This window comes from Camelus bactrianus, chromosome X, assembly GCF_048773025.1.
Source record: "Camelus bactrianus isolate YW-2024 breed Bactrian camel chromosome X, ASM4877302v1, whole genome shotgun sequence".
Lineage (NCBI taxonomy): Eukaryota > Metazoa > Chordata > Mammalia > Artiodactyla > Camelidae > Camelus > Camelus bactrianus.
The window spans coordinates 34,902,764-34,927,992 of record NC_133575.1 but is presented as its reverse complement, the minus strand read 5'-3'; the positions used below and the strand labels follow the sequence as shown (position 1 = coordinate 34,927,992).

General features: G+C 43.1%; 1 protein-coding gene across 1 annotated transcript in view; it reads left to right on the top strand.

Moving 5' to 3' along the window:
* The window catches only part of EFHC2 (EF-hand domain containing 2), a 168,910-nt gene that overhangs the window by 132,360 nt on the left and 11,321 nt on the right, over positions 1 to 25,229 (top strand). The window contains exons 12-14 of the mRNA XM_045505194.2: positions 5,002 to 5,193; positions 6,906 to 6,998; positions 18,286 to 18,391. Coding sequence (XP_045361150.1) covers positions 5,002 to 5,193; positions 6,906 to 6,998; positions 18,286 to 18,391 — 391 coding nt within the window. The remainder of the gene's footprint in view (positions 1 to 5,001; positions 5,194 to 6,905; positions 6,999 to 18,285; positions 18,392 to 25,229) is intronic.

Here is a 25,229-nt window from a genome sequence, read left to right as displayed (position 1 = left end):
GGATTTCCCCCTTCATGTGTATACATGCCAGACTAGATGAAGGCTACTTTCTCGGAGCTGGCTGTATCTTTGTTACAGCCCTTCTTATCCACATTCTCTATATTTAGAAATGTGTTCCTTTTATAATGGAGTTAAGCCAATAAATTTTATATTTTAAGGTGTGTGTTCAGAAAGAATTAAGAATCTGATTATATTTTGTTTGATGTGTTTTGATATGAGTAAGTCTTGAATTACAAAATTGATTTTAAGTCCAGAACAGTCTGGTCTTGTGTTCAGCCAGTTGTGTGACCAGTGGGCTTATATGAGGTCGCCCTCCATGTAAGGCTCCCCGATTATCACAGGGTTTAGCATGGCCTCTAAAACGTCTGGCAACCAGTGAGAGAGTTAAAAACAAAAAGCCAAACAAATGAGGTTTGCTTGGAGACAGATAATCCCTGAACACAGGATGGGTGTTAATGAAAAGGACGGTGGTAGAAAATGAATGACTTCGCTTGTAAATGAAATGAATATTCATTCCTTTCTGCCCACATTGCAAGTTTTAAGCACCATGGCTCAGACTTCCATTTGCTGCTACCAGAAAAACTTGACATGATGTAAAACACCAGAAAAACCCCACAAAAAAACACTGTTGTCTTATCTTGTTTAAATGCATATTGTACCAAATTGTAGAATTATAGATAAGCATTTCAAAAGGTTCTAAAATTGTACCTCTATGAAAAATATTGTTGATAATATATAGCAATTACTCTTAACTGCATGAGAATATCACATTTCATTCGGCTATACTTAAAGGGCCCCAAAGTCAAGTGCACGAAGACATACTGAATTTCAAACTAAATAAATCAAAATTACCATGTATATCCCACTACATATCAAAACAGGAAAAGCCATAGCATTTAATTTGAAATGAAGATTAGAGCAGTAAGAGAGAAAACTAGAAGCTGCTTACATTTATTTGGAGTTAGAAAACAGGGTCAGTGATTTTCAATGGAAATGGACTTCCGTTTGAGAAAATATGTCAAAAAAAATCAATTTACAAAGTAGAGAAATTTGGCAGTAATTATTTATACTGTCAAAAGATTCTTTAGTTTCCAGAGGACTTATTTCAGAGCTCAGGGTGCTTGTTTGTCATTAACAGCTTGACAGAAATTAGAGAGATTTAAAGCTAAGGTGTTAAGTGCCATTGCCAATGAAAAATGACCAAAATGAAGGTAGAGTATCTTTATGTATAATAGAGACTGAAAGGGGGCATCTCACTTGAATTTGAAGAATTAAGCATTTGTCCAGCTTCTCAAGTATATCCATTATATAAAGGAAGGCACACCTGGAGTTTATTACTTTATCACTTCAGACTTAATCCTGAATTTGACTATTCAGAGTAAGTGTACCATTTCCCTTTTACATTCTGTAATAAATTCTATGATTTCAGTCATCGAAGACATTTCACATTTTTCCAAGATAAACTTGCTTCAAGGAAGAAACTCTTCCAGTTTAATACAAAATGAAACTACCTCCATTGTGGGATGGTGAGAATAATAAAAATTGCTCTTGCTTATGAACATTCATAGTTCCAGGCACTATGCTAAATGCTTTTCATACCTTACTAACTGAACTCTCATTTGTTATTTATTCAGAAAACTATTTATTACAGCATGTGTACTGTGTGCCAGGGGCCCTTTAAGGTGTTGGGGATTCAACAATGAACAAAGTAGACCAATAGCCCTGCCCTTTGTGGAACTTACGTTCTAGTGGAGGATTAAAGATAATAATACAGAGGGGAGAGTATATAGCTCAGTGGTAGAGCACATGCTTAGCATGCACAAGGTCCTGGGTTCAATCTCCAGTACCGCCATTAAATAAATAAATGGATAAATAGATAGATGAATAAACCTAATTACCTGCCCCCTCCCCCCAAAAACCAATAAATAAAATGAATACCACTAAAAAGAAGACAATATACAGAATAAGAAAATAAAAGATACACTACATTGGCATATGACAAATGCCACTGAGGCAAAGAAAGCAGAGAAGGGGTTAGGGAATGATGCCAGGCTCATAGGAGGAGGGGTCACACTTTTAAAAAGGATGGTCAGAGAAGGCTTCATGGAGAAAATGATACCCTAGCAGAAGAGAAGATGCGCTACAGGAGATGAAGGACCAAACTGTGTAATCATCTTAGGGAAGAGCATTCCGGGCAGAGGGAACAGCAAGTGCAAAGGCCCTGAAATTGTTTGAGGAAGAGCAAGGAGCATGGCATGGGAGAGGGAAACTGCACTGACTGCTTCTTGGGGGTGATGAAAATACTCTGGAACAGATAGAGGTGGTGGTTGCATAACAAGGTAAATGCACTAAATGCTAGTGATGGTAAATTTTATGTTAAGTGGATTTCCCCACAGTGAAACGAGATGGAATGTGCTGCTTTTGAAAAGATTCCCCATTCTTGGGGAAGCCCATTAAAGTCTGACAGGAGTGGAGTGGGTCCTGAAGAAAGGACCCGTGGCAAACACGGGGCAAAGTGGTGGCCGCCACTTGAGGTGTGCAGGACAAGGCTTGCACTGCCCAGTTGGCTCCTCGGTGCCAGGTCCCACCTGGTGTGGGTGCAGTGGCCAGCCCAGCAGCCGCTTTGGGGGCCCTAGTGTCCTGCATGACTGAGGGCAGCTTGTTTGGAATGCCCACAGAAAGCCATGGAAGGTGGTGGAATACTGAGCTGTTTAAAACCCAAGCACACAGAAACCCAGCAGATATAAACTTTAACTGCAGTGAGGTCAGGATCATTTCAGTTTATCCAGTGAAAAGGACAATAAACTTTTATGACCCGGTGGGGCTAGAGTAACTTTAGTTAGAGGTGCGTGGAAAGTTTCTAGTTCTTGCTGCACATGCGCTTTTCCCTTGTCCTTCAGAACGTGCCACTTTTTCTTCTTCACGCCATTTTCTACCCTCAAAAGGAAAGAGACTTCACGTGTTGGGTTTGGTTTTTTTTTAACTGACGATGAAGGTCATATTTGATTATTACAAAAATTTAGAAAAAGGCATTTTATATATATGTAAAACAATCGTTTTTATACATATATATAAAGAAACCTCATCAATCAGGGATAACGCTATAGATGTTTTGATATGTATCCTTCCAGTCTTTTTTTTCCTTCTGCAAATACGTATATACCAGTATCTATAGTTTCACTCCGGTCATACAACATTTATCAGCATAGCACTGACATCCTTCATACCAATAAATACCAATCAACAGCCTATTTCTCATGGTTGTGTCATGTTCAATTTTATGCACGTGTCATGGCTGATCAATCCATGACCAGTGTTCACAGTGAGCCAAGGGCTTTCCTTAGAGTGGTTCCTTCATGGTCACTTAGCCCTCTGTCTGTGACTCAGGATTTCTGAAATTACTTTCTCTTACTTATTAAGGCAGGTCAGTGATAGCCCTTAAGGCAGAGGTCACGAATGGTAAAGGGAATAGAGGTCTGTAAAAAATCAGCTCAAAAGCCACTGCCTTTAGCTTTCCCTAAGCCCCGCTCCATCTGGTCACCCTGTCTTCTGTGTCCCAACAGAAGAGGGATAGCATAGTAGGCAGGAGCATGGGCTTTAGAGCCGACTGCAGGGGTTTGCATTCTGACTTCATGATACTGGACATATTCCTTAACATTTTTGCCTCTGTGTTCTCATCTGCAAAATGGGGGTAATAGTATCTGCCTTTTGGACCAGATGAGATGATCCATGCCAGAAGGACCTGGCGACACAGGACCTAGCACATAGCTAGTACTCAACAGGTGGCGAGGGTTATTATTACTACTCTTTTGATTCAAGTGGCCCTCCCAGTTTGTGGCTAGAGAGCTCATCTGGATGCTTGGACAGCCCAAATAGATTACAGACTGAAAAGTTCACATGCCAAAGTGACTGCAGTGTTTTCCATACAGTGAGCCCCCAGCCAATGTTACTGTGATTGATCATCTAACCCAAACTGACTTGCTACAATTGTGGAGTCCTCTTAGTTGAATTTGGCTTTCATTTCCCATCAGAAAAGCAAAAGCAAAACAAAATGAAACAAAAACCGGAGGCCTTAGTACGTGGATACAGGTGAAATGCAGCTTTTTCAGACAGGTCAGCATCATAGCTGTGGGTTAGCCTATGCTCTATCTAAGAGTATTCTTGACTAGAAGAACCCAGATCTCTCAAATGATAGTGAAAATGACGAGAGATCTCTAAAAGAACCAAAAACCATTATTCTAAAAGACCCATCTATGGCAGAAGAACAAATAAAATCTTGTATTCCCTCATTTATTTGGGATTCTTGGGAACTGAATTTTATCTGGTAAGTAGATTTTCTAGATGGTGGAAGCTTGTTCATTTAACCACCATAACAGCTTGCAGCTTTACCATTTTGATGTAATTCTTTCTAATACGTGTTGCATGGTTTATAGCTTTCATATCTTTCATATAGAGAATATGTTGAAAACATTTCAGCCATGTGCCTTCTAAAGACTCAGACGACTGCACTTTTACACAGCTCTTTTCACGTTTTTCTCACTGGTAGGGTGTGTCAGTTTTTACTTTTCACTACAGAAATGTGCATAATTGCTTTCCCAATCTCCAAAACACCCTTCTAACTTACTGATTTATGAGTTTTATACCCTGGGAAACCAGAACCCCAAGCTTGTTACTATTTTGTGTAAAGTAAGATTAATAGACATTGAATGAAATCATGTATTAAATCACAGGATTTTTGACCATTCAAGGACTTTAAGAATTTACTTCCTAGTTGTTGGCTGTTATCTGGTAGAAGTTTGTCTCTGGGCAAAATGCCATTTTATTTATAAGCTATAGTGCTTATGGTTTTCCATTCTAGCACAAGTTAAGTGGAGAAATTACAGAAAAATAATAATTTGTTCTGTATGCAGTTGGTAAAGTGGGATTTGGATATTTTTAATAGAAGGAAAGGTAAAATAGTCTTAGATATAATTTCATGAGTGTTTTCCATTTTCTTTACAGAGACATAATGATGACTCTAACTGTCGGGAGACTCACAGACCAAGAACTTATAACCATTGCACGTCACTACCAGGTGCCTGAGGACCCGTGTCCAGATATCCTAATGGCACAGGTCCACGAGCAGCTCAAGAAAAATGGTTTTGAGAATTTCGAAAGACTCATTGCTACCTGTGTATACCAAGATCGGGAAAAGTAAGCATTTTATTTTATTGATGCTAATAAGTCATTTACGTTTCTGTGAACCAGTAATGAAGGAATTTGTATTTTATCAAAAAAGAGCAAGAAGAAAATTAGCGTGCCTCCTCATACTCCACTATTTTAGCAAAGCCACCTTAAATCATTTTTGGAGATTATCTGGGTGCGGATATTTCACAGTGATGGATGGTGAGCTCTCTTTGGTGATGGAATAGGGGAGGCCCTGCATCTTCAAAAGAATAGGGTTGCCCCTTTCCACTTTCTTGTAATTGGTTTCTAGAAGCTTTATAATTGAAACACAGCAAATCAGTGTTAGAAGGTTTAATTCTGAGATGTCTTTTTCTCACATTATTTTAGTGATAAGTGGAATTTGCAAATAAACTTTCTGTAGAATTTCTTTGCAGTGATTTCTTCTTGAACATAATGAAGCTCAGCATAATGATAATCTATTTCTAGTACATTTACCATGTTTGTATTGAGCTTTATTGAGTCATTGTTACAAACAAGGAGCCCCATCTTAGTATGTTTTGGTGTCCATCTTACCCTCAGGCCTGATACAGCGGCGGGGTGGGGGGGGGAGCAGGATACTCACCTGCAGTGAGAAAGTCTTAGTTCCAACTCTAGCCTCTGATTTTGTTGCTACTCACCACTGCCATCTCTTTTCCCCATGACCCCTCCCTTTATCCGCAGTCCTAAAGTCTTCACCCAAGCAGCCACCTGCATACCTTAAACATCTTTGAAGTTCCCATAGTTTATCTTAATAGTGAACATGTTTTTTTTTCCCTGCTAATCCATAATACACCCTTGTTGAGTTTTGTTGTTTTTTTTTAAATAAAGGTGGTATTTTTCCTTGAATCCTTAAGCTTCTCTGAGCCTCCTGAGGCCCAGGCGTTGCATGACCCTGGCCCTGCCTTCCACCCTGGTGATACCCCTGCCCTAGGTGAGAAGTGTGACCCTCCTTCACTAAAGGAACACCTCTTGGGAATAATGGGGCTACTTGATCAGACAACTCTGAGGTCCTTCCAGATCCAACAAGCTCTGGTTCTAGACAGAAACATTCTTTTATCATTTTATAACCTCCAAAGAAAGAAACCCACTTTCTTTCCTGTTGGTTCTAATTTTGCCTGAGGCCTGGAAGAACACTGGCTGAGAGAGGACATTGGACGAGTATTTCTGTGCCCCCAGCAGGCTGGGGAAAATGACTGTTGGGCGGCTCTGGAGAAACCATCTGACAAAATTGAGGTGAATGTTAGGGCCCCAGTTGGGGCTTCTAGGTTATAAGATTTGGGTCCAAGGAAAAGATTAGAAAAACACCCTCAAGTCATATAATACTTGTGTTGGAGCCCCTAGATGCCTGTCAAATTAAGAGATGTTTTCAAATATCAGAACCATTTTTGACCAGTGGTCAAGAATGCAGATCGATTACTTAGAGCAACACTAGTGGCTTCAGCCTTAATAGGCTGTGCTGTCACCAACCAAGAATCTCAGTCTTGATGGAGAGGCCTTTGTAAGGACAGAATCTGGTGGCTGCTGAAATGGACAAAAGTTGGCAAAATGCAGAATGACCGTTTTTCCTTACTGTGACTCCAGTACCATGTCCACGTTTTTAGGACACATCTGTACTTTCTTTCCTGTAGCATTTCTTTCCTGTAATTGTAACTCGAGACACACAAAGGATATAAAAGCCCATTTACTTTGTTTTAATGCAGGAAAAAAGTATTACCCAGCAAAGACATCAGAAGGCTGTGCAAGTCCGCCAGGTTACCTTTGACTGATGATCTTCTAGCATCCTTGCTGTCCAGGTAAGCCAGAACTCCACCCTCATGGGCACTGTGGTGCATGGCTCTGTTTCGGGGACTGTTCCTGGTTTTACATCTACCTTTAAGTGCCCTTGATTGACCTTTACTGTTTTGATTATATTATTGATGACACCTCCATTTAAGTGATACAAAAGTAAAAGTTAATCATGATTTTGAATGTTAGCTAGAGAGCCTATTATGAATTATTATTTTGTCTTTTCGACATTAAGATACACTGATACGCACACAGATTCCTGGGACAAAATGAAAATGTACAGCTTCCTTGGTTATGAGAATATGATGTAAAATTTGGGACAGATTTTTCCAAGCGCTAGTTCCCAATGGCTAGAGACATGCAGTAAGAGGACCTAGCAGCGTTACGAGCACAGAGCTCCATCCTGCTAGAGCACTGCATATAAAATGTAGAGATTATGATGTTGCAAAAGGAAAGCGCAGTGAGCTGCTTTCTAAAACACCTCACTTCTTGTATTGAACTGGACTTTTGACTTCCTGGCAGCCCCCCCCCCCCCAAGCCACCCAGACTCTGGTCATCTTTTATGCTTCCCAGGGCACGACTCCAGCGCCTCTTTTAACTTACTTATCTTGATAATTCTGACATTTGGGGCTGTGTTCTAGGCATTGTTATCATGGCTTTGAATACATTACCTCATTTACTTTGTGAGAACAGCTTGGTGAGGTCAGAATAATTGTTATCCTCCTATCTTACATGAGATGGCTGAGGTTTAGAGAGAGAACATTTTGCCCAAAGTCACATAGTCTGGAAAAAGACAAGCTGTGACTTAACCCCTGGACCTTTCAAATGCACATCTTCTGCTTCTAACCAGTTTGAATCATTGTCTACAAATAGCCAGCCGATTAGAATGTCTTGACATTTTTACTTCCTTCCTCCTGCTTGCATCCACTCTCTCCCTTCCTTTCCCACTGTCTTCACTCTTGTTCTGACCCACCTTTCCTCTTGACTATTGCAAGGCCTCCCTTATTGGACTTTCTCCCACCAGTCTCTAAATTTTTAAATCCACCTTTACATACAGCAGCTGAGTACCTTCCAAGAGCAAAAATATCATAGTGTCACTCTTCTATTCACAAGCCTTCTGTACCATTTCTTTGTTTTCTAAAGAATGACCAAACTCCTTAGCTTTGAGCCCCTTCTCCATCGTGGGGCTTAGGTTTGTTATTGGAGCATTCTTCTCAAGCAGGGGCCAGAGTTGGGAGTCCTCACCTGAGATAAAAGGAGAAACCAAAGGAACAGATAAAACTAAATCCCATGTGGGAAAACTAGGGTTCCAGGTATAAGGAGGGCAGTGAAGAAGTGGCCAATCCAGTTGGATGTGTGTGTATGCATTGGATTGACCTGGAGTTATCTCCTAGCCTATCAGCTCTATTTACTTTTACCTGCCAGCAGCAGTGTGCAGGATAAATAGGCCATCCTGGTGTGAAGGACCTGAGATGAAATGGGCAGGCCTAGGAGTCAGGTTTGTCCACAGTTCTCACGTTCCCCAAGCTCCCCTTCCCGTTCCCGATAGTCCAGCCAAATGGGCCATTTAGCATTTCACATGTTTACCTCCTGCCTTCCCACTTTTTTGCCTTTTCTCTTGCTATTTCTTCAGTAGGACATAGCTTCCAATTTTCTTCACCTGCCGAAAGCTTGCTCTTCGTTTAAGACCCATTTCAAATAGCACCATATCCATAAAGCCCACCTCTGCTTGGCTGGCAGTGGTTCTCTCCTAAGGATTCTCACAATGCTATTTATGTTTCTCTTTTTGGCTCTTACCTTATAATGAAGATCTGTGACTAGATATTTGATTGACTCAGATACAGAGACCTGCTCCTAACATGTGTGATTTACTGCCTAAAAGTGACCAGTGGGTTGTCACATCTTGACAATTTTACCCCTACCTTGTCTCCTATGTTCTTTGAACCTGCTTGCTAGCTGTGTGATCTTGTGCAAGATTTTTGACCTGCCTGAACCCTCGATTCCTTGCCTCTAGAATAAGATAACAATACCTGCTTCCTCGTGGTTCTCAGAGTGAATTGAGACAGCATACAGAAATTCCCCAGCGCTGCAGCAGCTGGGACTGAGTGTTGATTGGGGATTAGGAGAGAAGTGTCCGTCAGGGACCACAGACCACACAGTCTGTCTTAGCAGTGAACTGGAAGAAACCTGTGTCCTCCTACATAGAGGAAGCCTTGTTTTTAAACAGTTGGATCCGAACGCCTTTCACACATTAAGCTGTCTTCCAGTCAGGAAGCTGTGGATGTTTATTAGATTATCTCTTGATGGCCTTGAGGATGAGTTGTCCTGGAAAGTCCAGTAATGTGGGAGCCTGGCCTCTGGAGGACCTAGAGGTTTCTTATCCAGTACCGAGGCCACCAAGTCATCATCCTCTCACTCTCTCAGCAGACTGTTTTGTCTTTGCCTTGACGATTTGACATTCAAGGCAGAAAGAGTATTCCCCAGCTTGCTTCGGAGTCGTCTCAGTCTTAGAACACATCCGCCTGGGAGCCCAGCGCCGCTCTGAGGAGGTCATCCCTCCGAGCTGCCGAGCAGACCATGTTCAGTCTAACTTTGCCTCTAATTGTGCAGTGACCCTTCTCCACACTCGGGGGAAACTTCAGACTAATCAGATTAGAAAATGTCTCATTCCCATTCCCCTCTCCCTCCAATATGCCCTGCCACGATTTGGGTCACATGCTTGGTGTTTTGCATCATCTCCACAGATTCCTTTCAAAGACTGCCCTAATTCCTAATGGGCCCATCAGCCTGCAGCTTAAATTTATATTCTACATTCTTATTGTTCCCCACAGACTCCACAGGGCTTTCCAGAGCCTTGACCAGACTCTCTCTCTGCACAGCCCTCCTGTGGCATGCTAAACCGGAGCCCCTCTGACGTCTGCGGCCTCCCGTGGGAGGCAGGCATGGAGTTTGTTGACTTGGTTCAGTGCACACGCTGCCCAAAGGCAGTTTTACCTGCCTTAGGATGGAGCTGGGCAGCTGGTGAACAGCCGTAGAGCCCGGCTGCTGTGCGAATTTACATCAGGAGACGGAAAACAGTATGGCTAAAGATTTTGATGCCTTCTTTCACCCGGTGATTGTTACCCATGCATTTCTCCTGACCCTGTGTTTTGGTACTAAGATTTTTCCCTCTACCCCATTTCCATTTTTATTGACTCAGTTTGGTCTTTTCCTTATTAGCACAACTCACGCTGGAATTAGGACTTCAGAATCTTTTCACATCCGGTTACCCCAGGCCCCCGTCGGCTAGTGCTGTGGTGGCCGGTGTGAGGTCACCTTACTCACCAAACGAAGTCATTTCACTAATGCACAGAGCATCAGACTTAAATGTTCTATGTAGTGGTAGCTATCACCCATTCGTAATAGGAGTGACACTCTGTATTGACATAGTGCCAAAGGCCCTAGAATATTCTGTAAATCCTTGAGCATGGTAAAAGGTGCATTTTAGTTGATGGGAGGCATGATTCCTCATTTCCTAAGTGCAGACATTGAGGTACAAGGAGGCCCTCTCACTGAAAGAATGTGCTTTGGCCCAAAATGAGTTTCTAATGGAATTAGAACGACATCTCCCTAAGATACTCTAAACCTTCGCTTCTGTCTGAGCTCCTCGGGGTAGGAACTATGTCCCCTTCATCCTTTTGGTCCCAGAGCCTTGTCTAGTGCTGGTATGCTGGGCGAGGGTAGGGGTAGGGGAGATGTGGGCTGGATTTCTACCAGACCTGCTTCTGAAGTCCAGCTCTACTGCCTTCTGCCCATGTGATCCCTGTAAATGGACTCAACCCCGCTGAGTCTCCATCTGGGTATTAATACTCCCTCAGTACTAATCCACAAGAAATTCTGGCTCTCAAACTGAAAGAGGTAGAGAGGATGCTAAGGTCATTCCATTCTGTGTTCCTTGTGGGACTGGGGAAGTAAAGAGGCAGCCTCCTCCCCTAATTGTGACCTTCCGAATCGGGACTTGCAAGAGCTGGAAATTCAAGTGCAACTCTTTCCCTAGCAGCTCTGCCCCAAGCTAGGCTTTCACAGCTGGCTTTGGGCTCCATGGAATGCCTTAGAACTGGCCTCCCAAGAGAGCTGGTGCCTCATCCAGAAATATCAGTTAAAATGGAAAAAGTTAACAGGGCTTGAAAATCATCTCATTATACTCTACCCCATGTCTCCCCTGGCCCCTCTCCCAGAGGCATGGTTTGGGCTCAAGTGGTTTCACCCAGCAATACCTGGCAGTGAAGCAAGGGTTGAAACCCTGTGGTTTGGTGCACCAGGGAGTTTTCAGAGGGAAGCTCCCCCTCTACCCCACTGCCACACACACAGATGCTTCCCACCTTTTCAAATATAAGGTGATTTGTAGCTTAAGAACATTTTTCAAAATTCCGAAACCAGGGGGAAGGGTATAACTCAGTGGTAGAGGTCCTGGGTTCAATCCCCAGTACCTCCATTAAAAAAAAACAAAATCTTCTTTAAAAAAAATCCTGAAACCATTCAGACCAACAGAGCATTGACTGTGTGTATGGTCCATACTTGGCAGCTGTGACCTGCCTCATTGTGGAGATCTGTGCTGGGATCCCAAGTGGAATTTAGGGGCCTGGCTATTTGAGGTCACAGGAGCTAAGTCACTGGCAATGTGGGCAATGCCATCTTGCCAACTCCTAAGTTTTGGTGACTGTAGCTCCACTTTTTTCCCCTCACGCATCTGCTCTTTAAGACTCTGACCAGGTGTTCCAGCGTGCACCCCTGGGGCTGTCGGGCAATGAACTGAAACGAAACACTACTAAGTGAGTCAAAAATGTGTCTTCACTCCCCTCCCTCCCCCTTCCCTCCCAGCCCTGGTCGTGCAGCCAGCCCACCCCTCTAAGGTGTGAGATGGCTTTTGCAGCAGAGCGGAACCCGGGTTACTCTTCAGCAGAATACAGCTGCTGCTGCGCCTGCTACGCACCCCCCACCCCCGACCCCGATGGTGGAGATAAAGCAGCCCAGCGCTTACTCCCTGTGCCAAGGAGACGGGTGGCTTCTGCAGTTTTCAAGCCATTCATCATTTTGGGGAGGGGAGCAAGTGCAGCCGTCAAACGGCACGTTAGACTCACGTCTAAGAACTCCCACCTAGCAAGGACTCAGGCTTGGGGGTCATTATCATCTAGAGAGGAGCCAGAGAAATGACCTTCCCTCCCTCCTTTTCCACAAACATGTCCCTTCGTTTGTGTGAGGAAGTAAATGGTGGCTTGCCCAAGTATCAAAGGGAAAGAAGAATTTATGGAGGTTTTAGGAAAACACTTTAGCACTGTGAGCTGGGGCTTTAAAGAAAGAAGGCTGACTTTTTAACAAGCATAGAAACACTTAAGAGCCAGAATTAGTGCTGCCCTTTAGGGCAGTCACCCTGGAAGGCTGTGCGCTGATTCCAACAATGTTGCCATAGAAAGCTCCTCTTTGGAACTGCCTTCACAGCCTTTTCAAAAGAATTTCCTCCAGAGTGGCAAATCTTTGTCCTTTGACCGTGAATCAGTCTTAGCAAGAGTCAGGTGTCATTTGGCGAGGGGCGAAGTCGGAGATTCAGATGGAGAACCGAGATGCTCACATTTTTGATCAGAAGCACAGAATGACTCTGAAGTAAGGAGATACATTTTTTCTGTATGGTTCACAGGCTTCTCCAAAATATTTTGAAAGGACGGATAGGATTTGGTGAATGACGACTTGTAGTCATGAGACAGGGCGGACAGCTGGGGAGATAATACTGGGGAAATGTGGGCACTGACCTACTTGTCTTCACTCCGCAGACAGGCAAGCCTTTGTCCATCTCTGAACTGCTTCCCCTCATCTCCTTCCCTTCCAACCTGGACTGTTCTTAGAACTGGAGCTCCTCTTTAGATCCTAGTCGTCTCCCTCACAACCTCCTCTAACAGTGGCGCATTATGAGGCATAGTGTATAAGAGCAAATCAGAGCAGGAAAAATCTCACTGGCTCAGTGGTCCAGGGGAGGACGCTCTGCTGCGTTTCTGAGCAGGGAGGAAAACCAGGAGACAAGTCCTCATCAACGTGCTCCCAGCTAGTGGTGCTCCTTCCTTTCCACGCCTGACTTAGAGGAGTTTACTCCCTTGGAAAGCACGTTTCAGGGTCTCTCTTCTGCTTTTCCACTTCGTCATTTTTATTTATTCAAACTGATACATGGCTTATAGCAAAAAGATAATGGAATCGTTCTAAAAAGCTTATTCCAACAACAGCACTGTGCAGTGCCATCTCTCCCCGCCTCCCAGACCCATTCTCAAGAAACAGCCACTTTCAGCCCTTCGAGCTGCTTCTGTAGACCTTTAAATAGCGTGCCCATACTGCTATTTCTGGATTTCTCATTTTTAGATCCTACTACCAACATCCTGTTATGATGCTTGAGAATTTAGCCTAATATTGATTCCCATTCCTGGTGCTCTTTCTGGATGCTCTTAGGATCTTCTCCTTATTCCAGAGAGGTTCATGATGGGGCCTTGTAGTGCATATGTGTCTGTAGGCTCATTGTGCTTAGCACTTCCGGTCTGGAGACTCTGTCCTTTGGTTCTGAGAAATTTTCCATTAATTCTTAAGCTCCTCCCCTCCATTTTCATTTTTCTCTTGTTAGAACTCCTGACATTAGGATCTTGGCTCTCCTGCACTTTGGAGTGTAATTTGGGAGTGTATATTAACGTGGGAAATGTGGGAAAAAAGAGATTTGGGTGCTTCTGAATTTGGACCTTTTCTCTTCCTGATTTTTTTCTTTGTCATTGTGACATACTTACTAAGGGATTTCTTTACCTTTATATTCCAGCCCTTCTACTGCACCTGGTTGCTGCTATATTTTTTATTCCAAGAGCACACCTTTAGTTCCTTTTTTGTAGTCTTGTTCTTTTTTTCATGGGTATAATATATCCTTTTATCTCACATCTTTCCCTCTGCTACCTGAACTATCTTGTTCCCTGACCCCCCCCCCTTTTTTTTTTTCAGTTGCTGCTTTGACTTCCGTCTTTAATGTTGGAAGCTTTTAGGGGAGTGGGTGTTATTGACTGGTGGGTTTCACTGCATGAGTGAGTCACCTCCTAGCCTGCGTTTGCATTAGGGAATCCCCAGAAGCTGCCATCCAGAGCTCTGTCTGGGGCTATTCAGAGCATCAGAATTCTGTCTTCTCCTGCGGGGGTAGGAGGGATGGTGGGATGGGGGAAAGGAGAATTGAAGTATGGCCACTGGTGTTCTGGAGACAGGAAAGGGGATGGAGGAGGGCTGAGAGGCCCAAGGTCAGTGTGCGATGTTCTTCCCTGCCCTTCATGGCACTTACCTCCCCAAGACTGGAGCTTCTGTAGCTGAATTTCTCTGGAGAACAAGCCTCACTCCTCTACAGAGAAGGCTAAGTACAGTGTAGAAGATACAGCTGCTCCTGCTTTATTCAGACTTTCAAACAGTCCTTGTTCTTGGTCCCACACTGCATCCCTGCCTCTGTTGGCACCTGGAGTCTGAGATCGCTGAGCCTCTCAGGAGTTTTATAGGCCACAGTGGCTAATCTCTGAGCACCTCCTGCCTCTGCCATGGACACTTAAGAGTTCAGCTTCCCTACCTCAGCCCTGCCAAGTCAGTCACCCATCCTTGGTCTGATTTCCATCTTGCAAAAGATTTTGAAAGTCTCTTACCCAGTGTTGCCCTTTTTCCAGCTACCTTTGTCATTGAGGATTATTACCTATTTTTCTTTCTTTATTGTCATTTTGGTGAGATTTTGGTGGGAAAGGGAGATAAATATTTGTGAGTGACCCATCATGATCTTACTGCAACTCTGTCCGCCTCCCAAGAGCATAGAATTCTTCCAAGAAGCATTGGCTAATTTTATCCCTTTTAATTTAAAGATTTCCTTATTCTTTTCTCCCTTGCTCCTTCTGGGGGGTTCCCAGATCCACTGAACTCCTCCAAGACAGAACTGAAAAGAAAAACTTGGAGGATTATACCACATTAGCTCAACTCTTCCCTGAGGCCTCGCTTTGGGACTTTGGAAAGATTAAATCTTTCATACATTTTTCCTCACAAAGATTTTATACGTCATCTCTGAGCTGTGTACTCTTTCATTTATGGCTTTTGATCCTTCCCAAATATCATTTGATTCAGGAATATCTTTTCCAGATATCTTTTGAGGTGGGTAAATGGTTAGATGTGTTGAGTCCGACATATAGTGAGTTGAGCAGGGAAGAATGCCGGGGGACTAAGGTTAACAGGTAAGCATGAGTAAATATCAGACTTATGGGTAAGAAATCTGATATTAGGACTTCAGTGGTGACTTCTAGAAATTTTCTTATATGACCCAATAAGAGGAACTTCAGGAAGGTCTTTCTGAGGAAGCATCATTTGAATCGAGACTTTCCAGACAAAGGGACCAGAAGGTGCAAGTGTCTTGCATTGCTGGTAATAATCTTGGTATGCTCAGACAACAAGACAGCTAGGGTACCTAAAACATTGTGAACAGGGAGAGTTTCCAGATGGGATCTGAGAGGTCAGCAGGGACCAGATTATGTAGCAGTTTAGAAACCCTGATAAGGAGTTCAGCCTGTGTTCTAAGTGGACTGGAAAGCCATTGGAGAGTTGCAAACAAGGAAGTAACTGATCTGATCTGTGTTTTAGAAACATCATTCTGGTGGAGGGTGGTCTGCAGCAGGGTAGGAGTTGAAGCAGCAAGACCAGGATACAAAAGCTCTTCCTGTAATCCAGGTGAGAGATGATGGTGGCTTGGAATTAGGGCAGACTAGAGGAGATGGAAAAATTCTAAATCTGTTTGGTAGTCTTTTGACTAGTTCCCAAATTACTGGGATGTTATACTTCTGAAGCGTCTAGGATTCAGTAAGTGCCTCCTGTCTTTGATGTACTGGGAATTTACCAACAATTAAATTCTGTATTTTAGGAATGGCTAGAGAAACTTCTTTCATTGGTGATCTCGTCCAGTCTCCCAGTCTGGTGGCTCTCACTACCGTCTATATGCTAATGACTCCCCCATTTCTATCTCTAACTCGAACCTCTGCCCTGAACTTCAGACTCTTATACCCAGCTGCTCACTTCGCATCAAAATGTAACATCCAAAACCAAACTCCTGATCTTTTCTCCCAACCTGTAGCTCCTGCAGTCTTTCCTGTCTCAGGACGGTTCTGTTTTTCCAGTTGTTCAAGCAAAACCCTTGGAGTTGTCCCAAATCCATTCCTATTCATTCTCTCTCTGCCTCTCTCCCCGCCCTATACACCGTATACAATCCTTCAGAAATCCTACACTCACAGTATATTCAGGCTTTACCACTCCTCACTGCCTTCCACTGCCACCACTGTCACCTAAACCGCCATCATCTCCTTTGGATCACTGCAAAAGGCTGCTAATGGCCTTTGCCACTTCGGCCTTGCCCCTCCATTCTACTTGCAACATATCAGCTAGAATGATCTTCAGAAAATAGAACGTAGAGGTCATAACTGCTCCGTACAGTATGCTCCGATGGCTCTTAGTGGTCCTTAGTATGAAAGTCAAAGGCCCTCCATGATCTCATTCTCTGACCTCAGCTCCTGCACAGAGAATTAGGGAATACTTTTCTTTGAGGCACCATGTTAGAGGAAAGTTTCTTATAAAACATCTTTAATTGAGTTTTAGTTCTTCTCCCAAAACACACACACAAAGAAAAGACATAATTGTCCTGCATTTTGGCTACAAATATTTCCATAAACATATCATGTCCTTTGAAGGAGTTCAAATGACAAGTGAGCCAAAATTCAAAGAATAAACAGTGGTAGGGGGCAGCATATTGGAGTTGTATCCCAGAATCCTTGGCCAAAGAAAGTGTACACAAAAGAATTACTGAATTCCCTTTCCCCTCTTCTGAGTCCTCTGTTTATTCTGCTTTGTTTAGGTTGATCAGTCTATAGATGTGACTTCATCTTGTAACATTCAATTTGTTGCTGCTAATTTTTAATTAGCTTATAAATATGAGCTATTATTTTCTGAATGCTTTGAGAAAAAAAGAGAAACACCTTTTGACTGATTATAAATATGTTCTTCCTCTACTTCTGTTACCACTGAGTTTTCTTATAATTAATTATCCTCTGTTCATCCTGCACCTCTCTTGCTGGTTGGAGGGACGTGTTGAGTTAAGAGGTCGAGAGAGAAGGGCAGGAGCCCGGAGCAGGGTGCTTGCCCCTTGGAACAAGGCCTTAGCGACTACCTTCGTCTTTTTCTTCAAGAAATTGTGTTATATACCAGTGTACCTTTAGCCTTAAAAATTGGCAGAATTTGGTCAAATTCAGAATAGGTAGCATTGAGGTGTTACAATAAGAAGTATTTTGTTTGTGTTAGGGTCATTATAGCAATTGTCTTGAAATTACTGGATCTTAATGGCCTAAACTGTTATGGTTAACGATAAATTTATGTCAGTGTCCATAATTAGGAAATAGTAGTCAAATAGATTAGTTATTTGTGACCTACAGTTTTATGGTACAGGATAATCATTTGTTTTTTCCTTCAAAATGAAAACGAGCTTAATTTTTTCTGATTATAAATTTAAAACAATTCAGATGATACAGAAAAGTCTAAAGAAAAAGCAAAAATTTTCATCTCTTCCCAGAGATAGCTGTTCTTAATACTTCAGTGTATTGTTACTAGATTTTTTTAAATGCCATTTTATTCAAATATAAACCTAAAGTAAGATCATAACTCTACATACCATTTTATAACCTCCTTTCCACTCAGCCGTATATCATGAACATATTTCCATGACAGCACATATGGATCTAAATAACCCCTTTTAATGGCTACATAATGAATAGTAAAAATGCCTTTTATTTTTCCTGAAAATATATTACTGGACAAAATGAATCTAGACTTGCTTTAAAGATTTAAAAAGCACACAGTTTAAGAAAAACAAGGACGTTTTAAAAATTTTACTGACATACAGCATCAACCATATTAAATTAAGAAGACCCTCAATATTCTTAAAATAGAGCAATGGTCTTAGTTACTGAATAAATTGTTTCTATGGCAATTATGACAAATATATGTTGAACACCTACTACGTGCCAGCATTGATTTAGGTGCTGGGAATACTTTGGTGAATTAGATATATGAGGTCTCTGCTCTCAAAGAGTTTACAACCTGGAGGATTAGAAATAGGTAATCAACTAAGAAGAGGATCAGATATTAACGCATACCTGATATATTTTCGTGGTGGATTTAAGCTGACATTTTGGTCCTGAATTCTGCAGATTGAGTCAAATCATGTAATTATATTTTTAGGTTTGAAGACAGTGAAAAACAAATAAATTACGAATCATTTTTCTGTGCCCTGAATTGGAGAGTGAATCCGATGCCCGAATTGGAAGCAGTGTCACCCAATAAAGAGGTAAAGTTAACACCCGTTTTAAAAACCAGCTGTGGCTACCTCCCTCGCATTTTTAATATCCTTTGTCTTAAAATCATTTTTCAATGTAAAATACTGAAATCAGTGCTTATGGAAAGAGTACTATGTATTTTGGGGTATTTGTGTTAAAGACTAATTCACTTTCCACGCTGAGTGAACATCTGCTGTATAAGAGCATGACTTTTCTTATGCAGCTGAATATTTTTTAACCTAAGTCGCATCCAATTATACGGAAAATGGGATAATAGGTTACAGTTATAAATAGATACACACTCTGTTAGCAAGGGAGTCTGGTAATACCATCATGAGCCACAAGAGCAAATCTCAAATGGTGCATATGTCAGGAATCCCCAGAGTATCTGTGGCCGTGCACACCGGTTTGCCTTGGGTAAAAACCATATAGTGTGGGGATACAGATTGCATAGCGGAGCCAAATTTAAAATAAAAATCCAGTAAAAGAATGCTTGGTTAGGGAAAACAAAGTTCATGTGATCAGATGGTGCTCTCAACATTGTGGAATTGTCTGAATTCTCAAAGAGCTCTTTGGACCAATTGTCTTTAGGGAGTGGGTGGGTGGGTGGGGGTTTGTTTATATTTTAACATGCTCCAGAAATTGATTTTCTTGGGAAAGTCCCTCGATAAAGCAAATGTCATGGGGTTGATACTCCCAGAAAGGAGGCATTTATTCCTCCCGGTCTCTGCTGACCAGCTCATTCTGGCCTGAACTGGTCCAGGGCCCCTGGGAGTTCCCTCAGGCACGCAGCTACTCTGGAGTGTTGGGCAGCCTTAGAACTTCCAGATGATCGGGAGACAGCGGTGGCCTTTGGAGTCAAACAAAGCTGGGGTTGAAATCTGGCTCTGCTGCTTAACTTTGTTGAGTGACTTTCGGGTGGTTACTTTACTCATTCATTTATGAATTTAATTCTCAGACAAATCATGGTTAAGTATTCACTGTCAGCAGGTTGTGTGCTGTGTGCTGTGTGCTGGAGTCTAGAGACAGTCATTATTGCTGCCTTTGAGGGACCCACTACGGATAAGGGAATCAATACACTCATGATCAGGGGTATGGCGTGGTGCAGCCTAGATAGGATGTAATAGAATGAGGAGAAAGCTGCTTATATATCAGACTGGGAGCCGGGGGGACGGGCAGTCTTAGGGGAGGTGACGCTTGAAATTTCAGTGATGAATAGTTAGGGTTAGCAAGGTAGGAAGAGTGGCATGCTGTACGTATGCCCAGGGGCATTTCCAGCAGAGGCTCTGGGACAGCATGGCTCTTGTGCAGAACCAGAAAGGACTGGTGGGATTGGAATGAAGGCACAAAAAGGGGAGTAGAGACGGATGAGGCCGGAGATTCCTGCAAGGGTGAGGGCTGAGTGTTGTCCTGTGAGGTCTGGAGACCATGGACAAATTTCAAGGAAGAGAGCAGCACGATCACGTGTGCCCTTTAAGAGAGCTTGCTCTGGTTGGATGGTGGGTTAGATTGGGGAGGGGGCAGGGAGAAAAGTAGACCCCCTTAGGATACTTTTGACCTCCCACCGTCACCGTAATAACAGCAAACAATTAAAACGTTTACTACAGGCCAAGCATTGTTCTTAAGATCTCAAAATCTATTAGCTCATTTAATCCTCATAGCAACCCTAGGAGCGTAGGTACTTTTATCATTTCCCTTTGAGAGATGAGGAAGTTAGAGGAATAGCCAGTGACCGTAGAATCAGAATTTTAACTCAGGTCTTTTTTTTACTGCAGAGTTTTTTTTTTTTTTAATCTCTTAAATACAATCATTATTGAAGATACTGGATTTCATTAACTAAAGTCCAAGATACTATCACAAATACAAATACTGTCCTGTGGTAACCTTGTAATTCTTATCCATGCAAATATTTAATTTTTACATGTAAAAAGAAAAATGATAGATGGAGTTTATATTCTACCTTTTCACTTCGTGTTGGCTATCATCCATTTGTGCCCCCTCCACCCTGCTTTGAGTCCTAGGCAGCTGATCTTTGGGGGCTGCATCGATGGGTCCTCTAGCCCTCTGGCCCCAGTTGGGTTAGCCAGTGGGATGCACAGGCAGGAGAGTGGAGGGTGGGAGGAGAAAGAAATCATCTCCCTCCCTGACAGTCACAGTAGATTGACTGCCCCCCTGCTACCAGGGTCCATAGCACCTATCTGGAGGTTCTCCCCATATGGCTGCCTTCTGGCCCTGGCGACCACCCGCACATGCGCCTTCAGCCCCTGGTGGTGGGAATGGCTCCCTGTTGCTACAATCCCTGAAGGATTAGAGGATTCCCTGTTGGTTTTCTTTCCTAAACACTTCCCACAACTTTGTCAAGAGTTGCTTTACTCAACTCTTCTCAATTTACACACTTTGCACATGTCCTCTATTTCCTACGGGAGCCTGAGTGATACACATACTTATTTTTGCTAGTTAGCAACTGCCTTTCCTTTTTTCCTTCCTTCCTTCCTCCTCTCCTTTTCCATCCCACCTAATCCACCACCCAGACATTTACCTACATGTTGAGAGTTACAGCATTTAATGTATAAAAATATAATCATATCACATGCATTTTATCCACAGTGTGTTTTTCTTAATAGTACACCACAGGACATTTTTCTAGCTTAATATGTGTAGACTTAAGCCATTCTTTAATACTGTAGTATGGATACAGTATAATTTATTCATCCATTTCTCTACTGATAGGCATTTCAGTTATTTTTACATTTTTGCTTCTGAAAACATGTGGTGTCTTATTACTTTAATTTTTATTTTCCTAATGACTGTTGAGTTTGAATGAAACTTAATTACCTTTTGGTACTACAACCTACAGTTTCTAAGAAAGACATTTTTTCATAGCAACCCAGCATGCCCATACAGAATGGAACAATGCTATTCTACTAGATGTGGTGCTGTTTGATTTTTTTTCTTTCCTTTCTCTCTCCCTTTCTTCTTTCCTCCCCCCTTCTTTCTTGAATATAGTTCCTGACCCATTAAATTGATTTAACGATCTACAAAAGGATCACCAGCCACAATGGAAAAGGAGCCACTGCATGGAAAGGCCAAAGATCCACTTTCCCTTTAACCACCCTCTCCCCCATTTCATCTCTCACCTCCTCTGTCAACAGGGACAGTTAGTGAGCCATGGACCTCTGGGGCTTTAGAGAGGCAATGTGGAATAAAAGGTCTGGAATCACATAAAACTGAGTTCAGAACCTTAGATCTATGACAAACTGGTGACTTCGTGTTAAGTTAGCCTTTCAGAGACACTTACCATAAACCTGTCCCATAGTAAGGGCCTAAACGTTACCTATTAATATTATTTGTAAAATGGACATGTCTTACGTCCTCAAGTCAGGGGGCTGGGCGTTGAGCAGTCAAACTTCCAAGGCTGAGATCAGTGATTCTACCCTTAAAGAGAAGAGAATAGGAACATAGCATCAGAAAGGGCCTGTGCTTCAGCAGTACATATGTAGGCTTTTCCAGTTGGTACTCATTTATGGTGAGAACTTTACTCTTAGGGTCTCTTATCAACTCTGCTGCACAAACATAGAAAACAAACTTCCGGTTACCAAGGGGAAAAGCGGGCTGGAGGGGGAAGGATAAATTAGGAGTTTGGGATTAACATATACATACTACTATGTATAAAATAGTTAAATAAGGACCTCCTGTATAGCACGGGAATACCTCAGTATCTTGTAATAACCTATAATGCAAAGGAATCTGAAAAAGTACATATATAGCTGAATCACTTTGCTGTACACCTGAAGCTAACAACATTGTAAATTAACTATATTTCAATTTTAAAAAATGGTTAAACTCTGCTGATCAAGCCTAGAAGCAGTTCAGTCTGTGGGAGACATTTGAAAGGGGCCATTCTTTTTCAGCCAGTTTAAAAAAAAAGGAAAAAAAAAAAAGAAGAACACAGTTATAAAATGACACCTGATCAATTTAACCAATAATGAGAACTTAACTAGATTCCAGAGTCTGAAGCACTCTGGCATTCCTAAGCATGTTATTGTTTCATAAAGGAGATATAAGATAGCTTGGGAATGTTACCAGTGAGTCTCATGTGAAAATATTTAGTGTGAATGGGCTGAGCATAATATTACATCATTCATACAGTAGAATGAGTGATGAAAAGTATAGCATCTCCTGAACCATGTAAGTGTACTTAAGTGTTAATATCTAATAATGCCCTGAGACACTCTGGGTCAGAGCCTGTCACAGGTTGGGTTCTCCGGGAAGCAGGTGTTTAATGTGGCAGGACTGTCCTTAGGCTCGATACCTGTGGCAGTGAGGGGAAGGACACAGGAGTGGCCAGAGAGAGAAGTTGAACTGCGATGCAGGGCCAAAACCAGCCTTGGCCGGTCCTCGGGGAACTCTGGAGCTAGAATGACCTTTCAGAGCTGTCCTGAGTTGGGCCAGAAAAGCCTGGAGTTTATCCCTGTGGGTTGGTTTAGAAAGGACTATGACCTTGGGTAGCGTGGCTCTTTGTAGCCAAGACAGCTCTGTAGCTAATGCAATCCCTGAAGGGGTCTCCCAGCAGGTGGGCCACCAAGTCCTTCCTCACCGGGATTCTGGGTGGTATATCATATCTTGGCAACCAACCACTCTTTTTTTAAATTGAAGTATAGTTGATTTACAGTGTTTCAAGTGGACAGCAAAGTGATTTAGTTATATATATATAAACCTATTCTTTTTCAGATTCTTTTCCATTATAGGTTATTACAAGATATTGAATATAGGGCCCTGTGCTATATAGGAGGTCCTTGTTGGTTCTCTATTTTATATGTGTCAATCCCAAACTCCTAATTTACCCCTTTCCCTTTTGGTAACCATAAGTTTGTTTTCTATGTCTGTGAGTCTCTTTCTGTTTTGTAAATAAGCTCATTTGTGTCATTCTTTTAGATACCACATATAAGTGATATACGATACCTGCCTCTCTCTTACTTCACTTAGTATAATCTCTAGGTCCATCTGTGTTGCTGCAAATGGCATTATTTCATTCCTTTTTATGGCTGAGTAATACTCCATTGTATGACTGACACACTCCCTCGCCCTCTCGCCCTCTCGCCCTCTCTCGCCCTCTCTCGCCTTCTCTCTCCAGTCGTCTTTTGGAAGACATGTAGGGCAACCTACCACCCTTGATTGTTCTTGATATCAGCTGGGGGCCTGGCCTGTGGCACAGCCTTCTCCCCCATCTGCTCCTCTGTCATTGTCTGATCTTTCCCCCATGGCAGGGAGCAGAGAGGAGGGCTTATGCTAGAGTTGTCAGACCAGATGTGTAGGTCTGTGGGCCCCAGCTGGGCAAAGAAAACCTCTCCCTTGGAGCTTTGGGGATCGCCAACACTTGGGGAATCTGCCTTAGCCAGAAAATTACATGTGGGACTTCAGGACAAGATCCACCAGGTTGTGAAGGTGACCCAGCCTTAAGTGTGATGTGGCAAGTGAAAGTTCTGTGGAGAACAAGAACTGGCAGGCCGAGCCCCTGTGTGGCAGCAGGGCCCAGGTGGAGGCCAGCGGTGGGGCAGTCGCACACCACCTCCAGTGAATGACCTGGGCAGGCTGACTCTGGCTGAAGGTCCAGAGATGCCACAAACAGCTCTCTAGAAGTTATCAGCACCAGCTACCACTTAAAACCTGGATGTCTTTACTCTTGGACTGAAGGTTGTCCTAAAAAGGGTCTCTTCCCTGAACCGGGGATCTTACTGAGAAATGAAAAGAGACTTCTTAACTAATGAAGGCTGAGCAGGTCTCAAGACCAGATTAAACACCAATTCTGATGCATCAGCATTAATGGATAGGATGGTTGGCAGGGGTGGGGACTTGGGACACCTTCCCTAGCTTGATTAACTGCAGTGCATGGGAGCAGGGAAGGACAAAAAAATAAGGAACAGGACCATGGGCTTCAGCCAAGCAGAGGCTGAGTAGAGGGGTGGTCTGATACACAAGATGTGGGATTGGAAGGGTGGGGCACTGGGGGCTCTTTCCAAGACAGGGAGCCCAGTGATGGGGAATCCTGAAGGTAGCACTATTCAGCAAGCAGAGGGAGCCAGTCAGCAGGCCTGAACCAAGCTTTCAGCCCTGCCCAGGGGACAGAGTAGGCTAAAGTCCCTATATCAGCGAGGTTCTAGCAGGAAACACATGGGACACTTAGAGGAGTCGCGATATGGACTTAATGAAGAACTATTGACAGAGGAGTAGGGAGGGATACAGGAACCAGTCAGGGCAATGGAGCATTCAGGGCCTAGCCAGAGTGGAAAGCTTTTACCATCCCCAGGTCTGGAGAAGCAGGGAGGGACTGGTGTGACTGGAACCCAAGTGGAGGAGCTGGAGCAGTGGCAGCAGGTAGAGGAGCCAAACCATGGCTGGGCAGGGAGGGGGAAAGTGGAATCAGTATCTTGATCTCTTGCTTATTCCCATTGGCTGGACTTGCTCGGAAGCCAGAGGCCAGGGAAGCTCAAGATGTGATGTGATGTGATCTGTAGAGGTCAGCCTCCCAGGGCAGAGAGCTTGGTGAGAGGGACAGAAAATGGATCTTTAGACGCAAGTGGAGAATGACCCCGCACAGTCTGTTACCAGAATAAAAACTTGGGCTCAGGTGACCAAGCCTCCCAGCCAGGGTATAAGGCCCAGTCCAGACAGACAGACAGCTGCTGGAACTTGGTCTGCCGGATGTCAGGACTGTTCCCCCGACTCAGGTGACACTCACCTCCATGTGGTGGTTACGTAGTATCAGCTAACAGGACTGGCGACCAACAACAAGCAAAACTTACCAAGAGGACTCTGGCTCCTGCTAGTCCAGCTTTGATTAATTCTGCT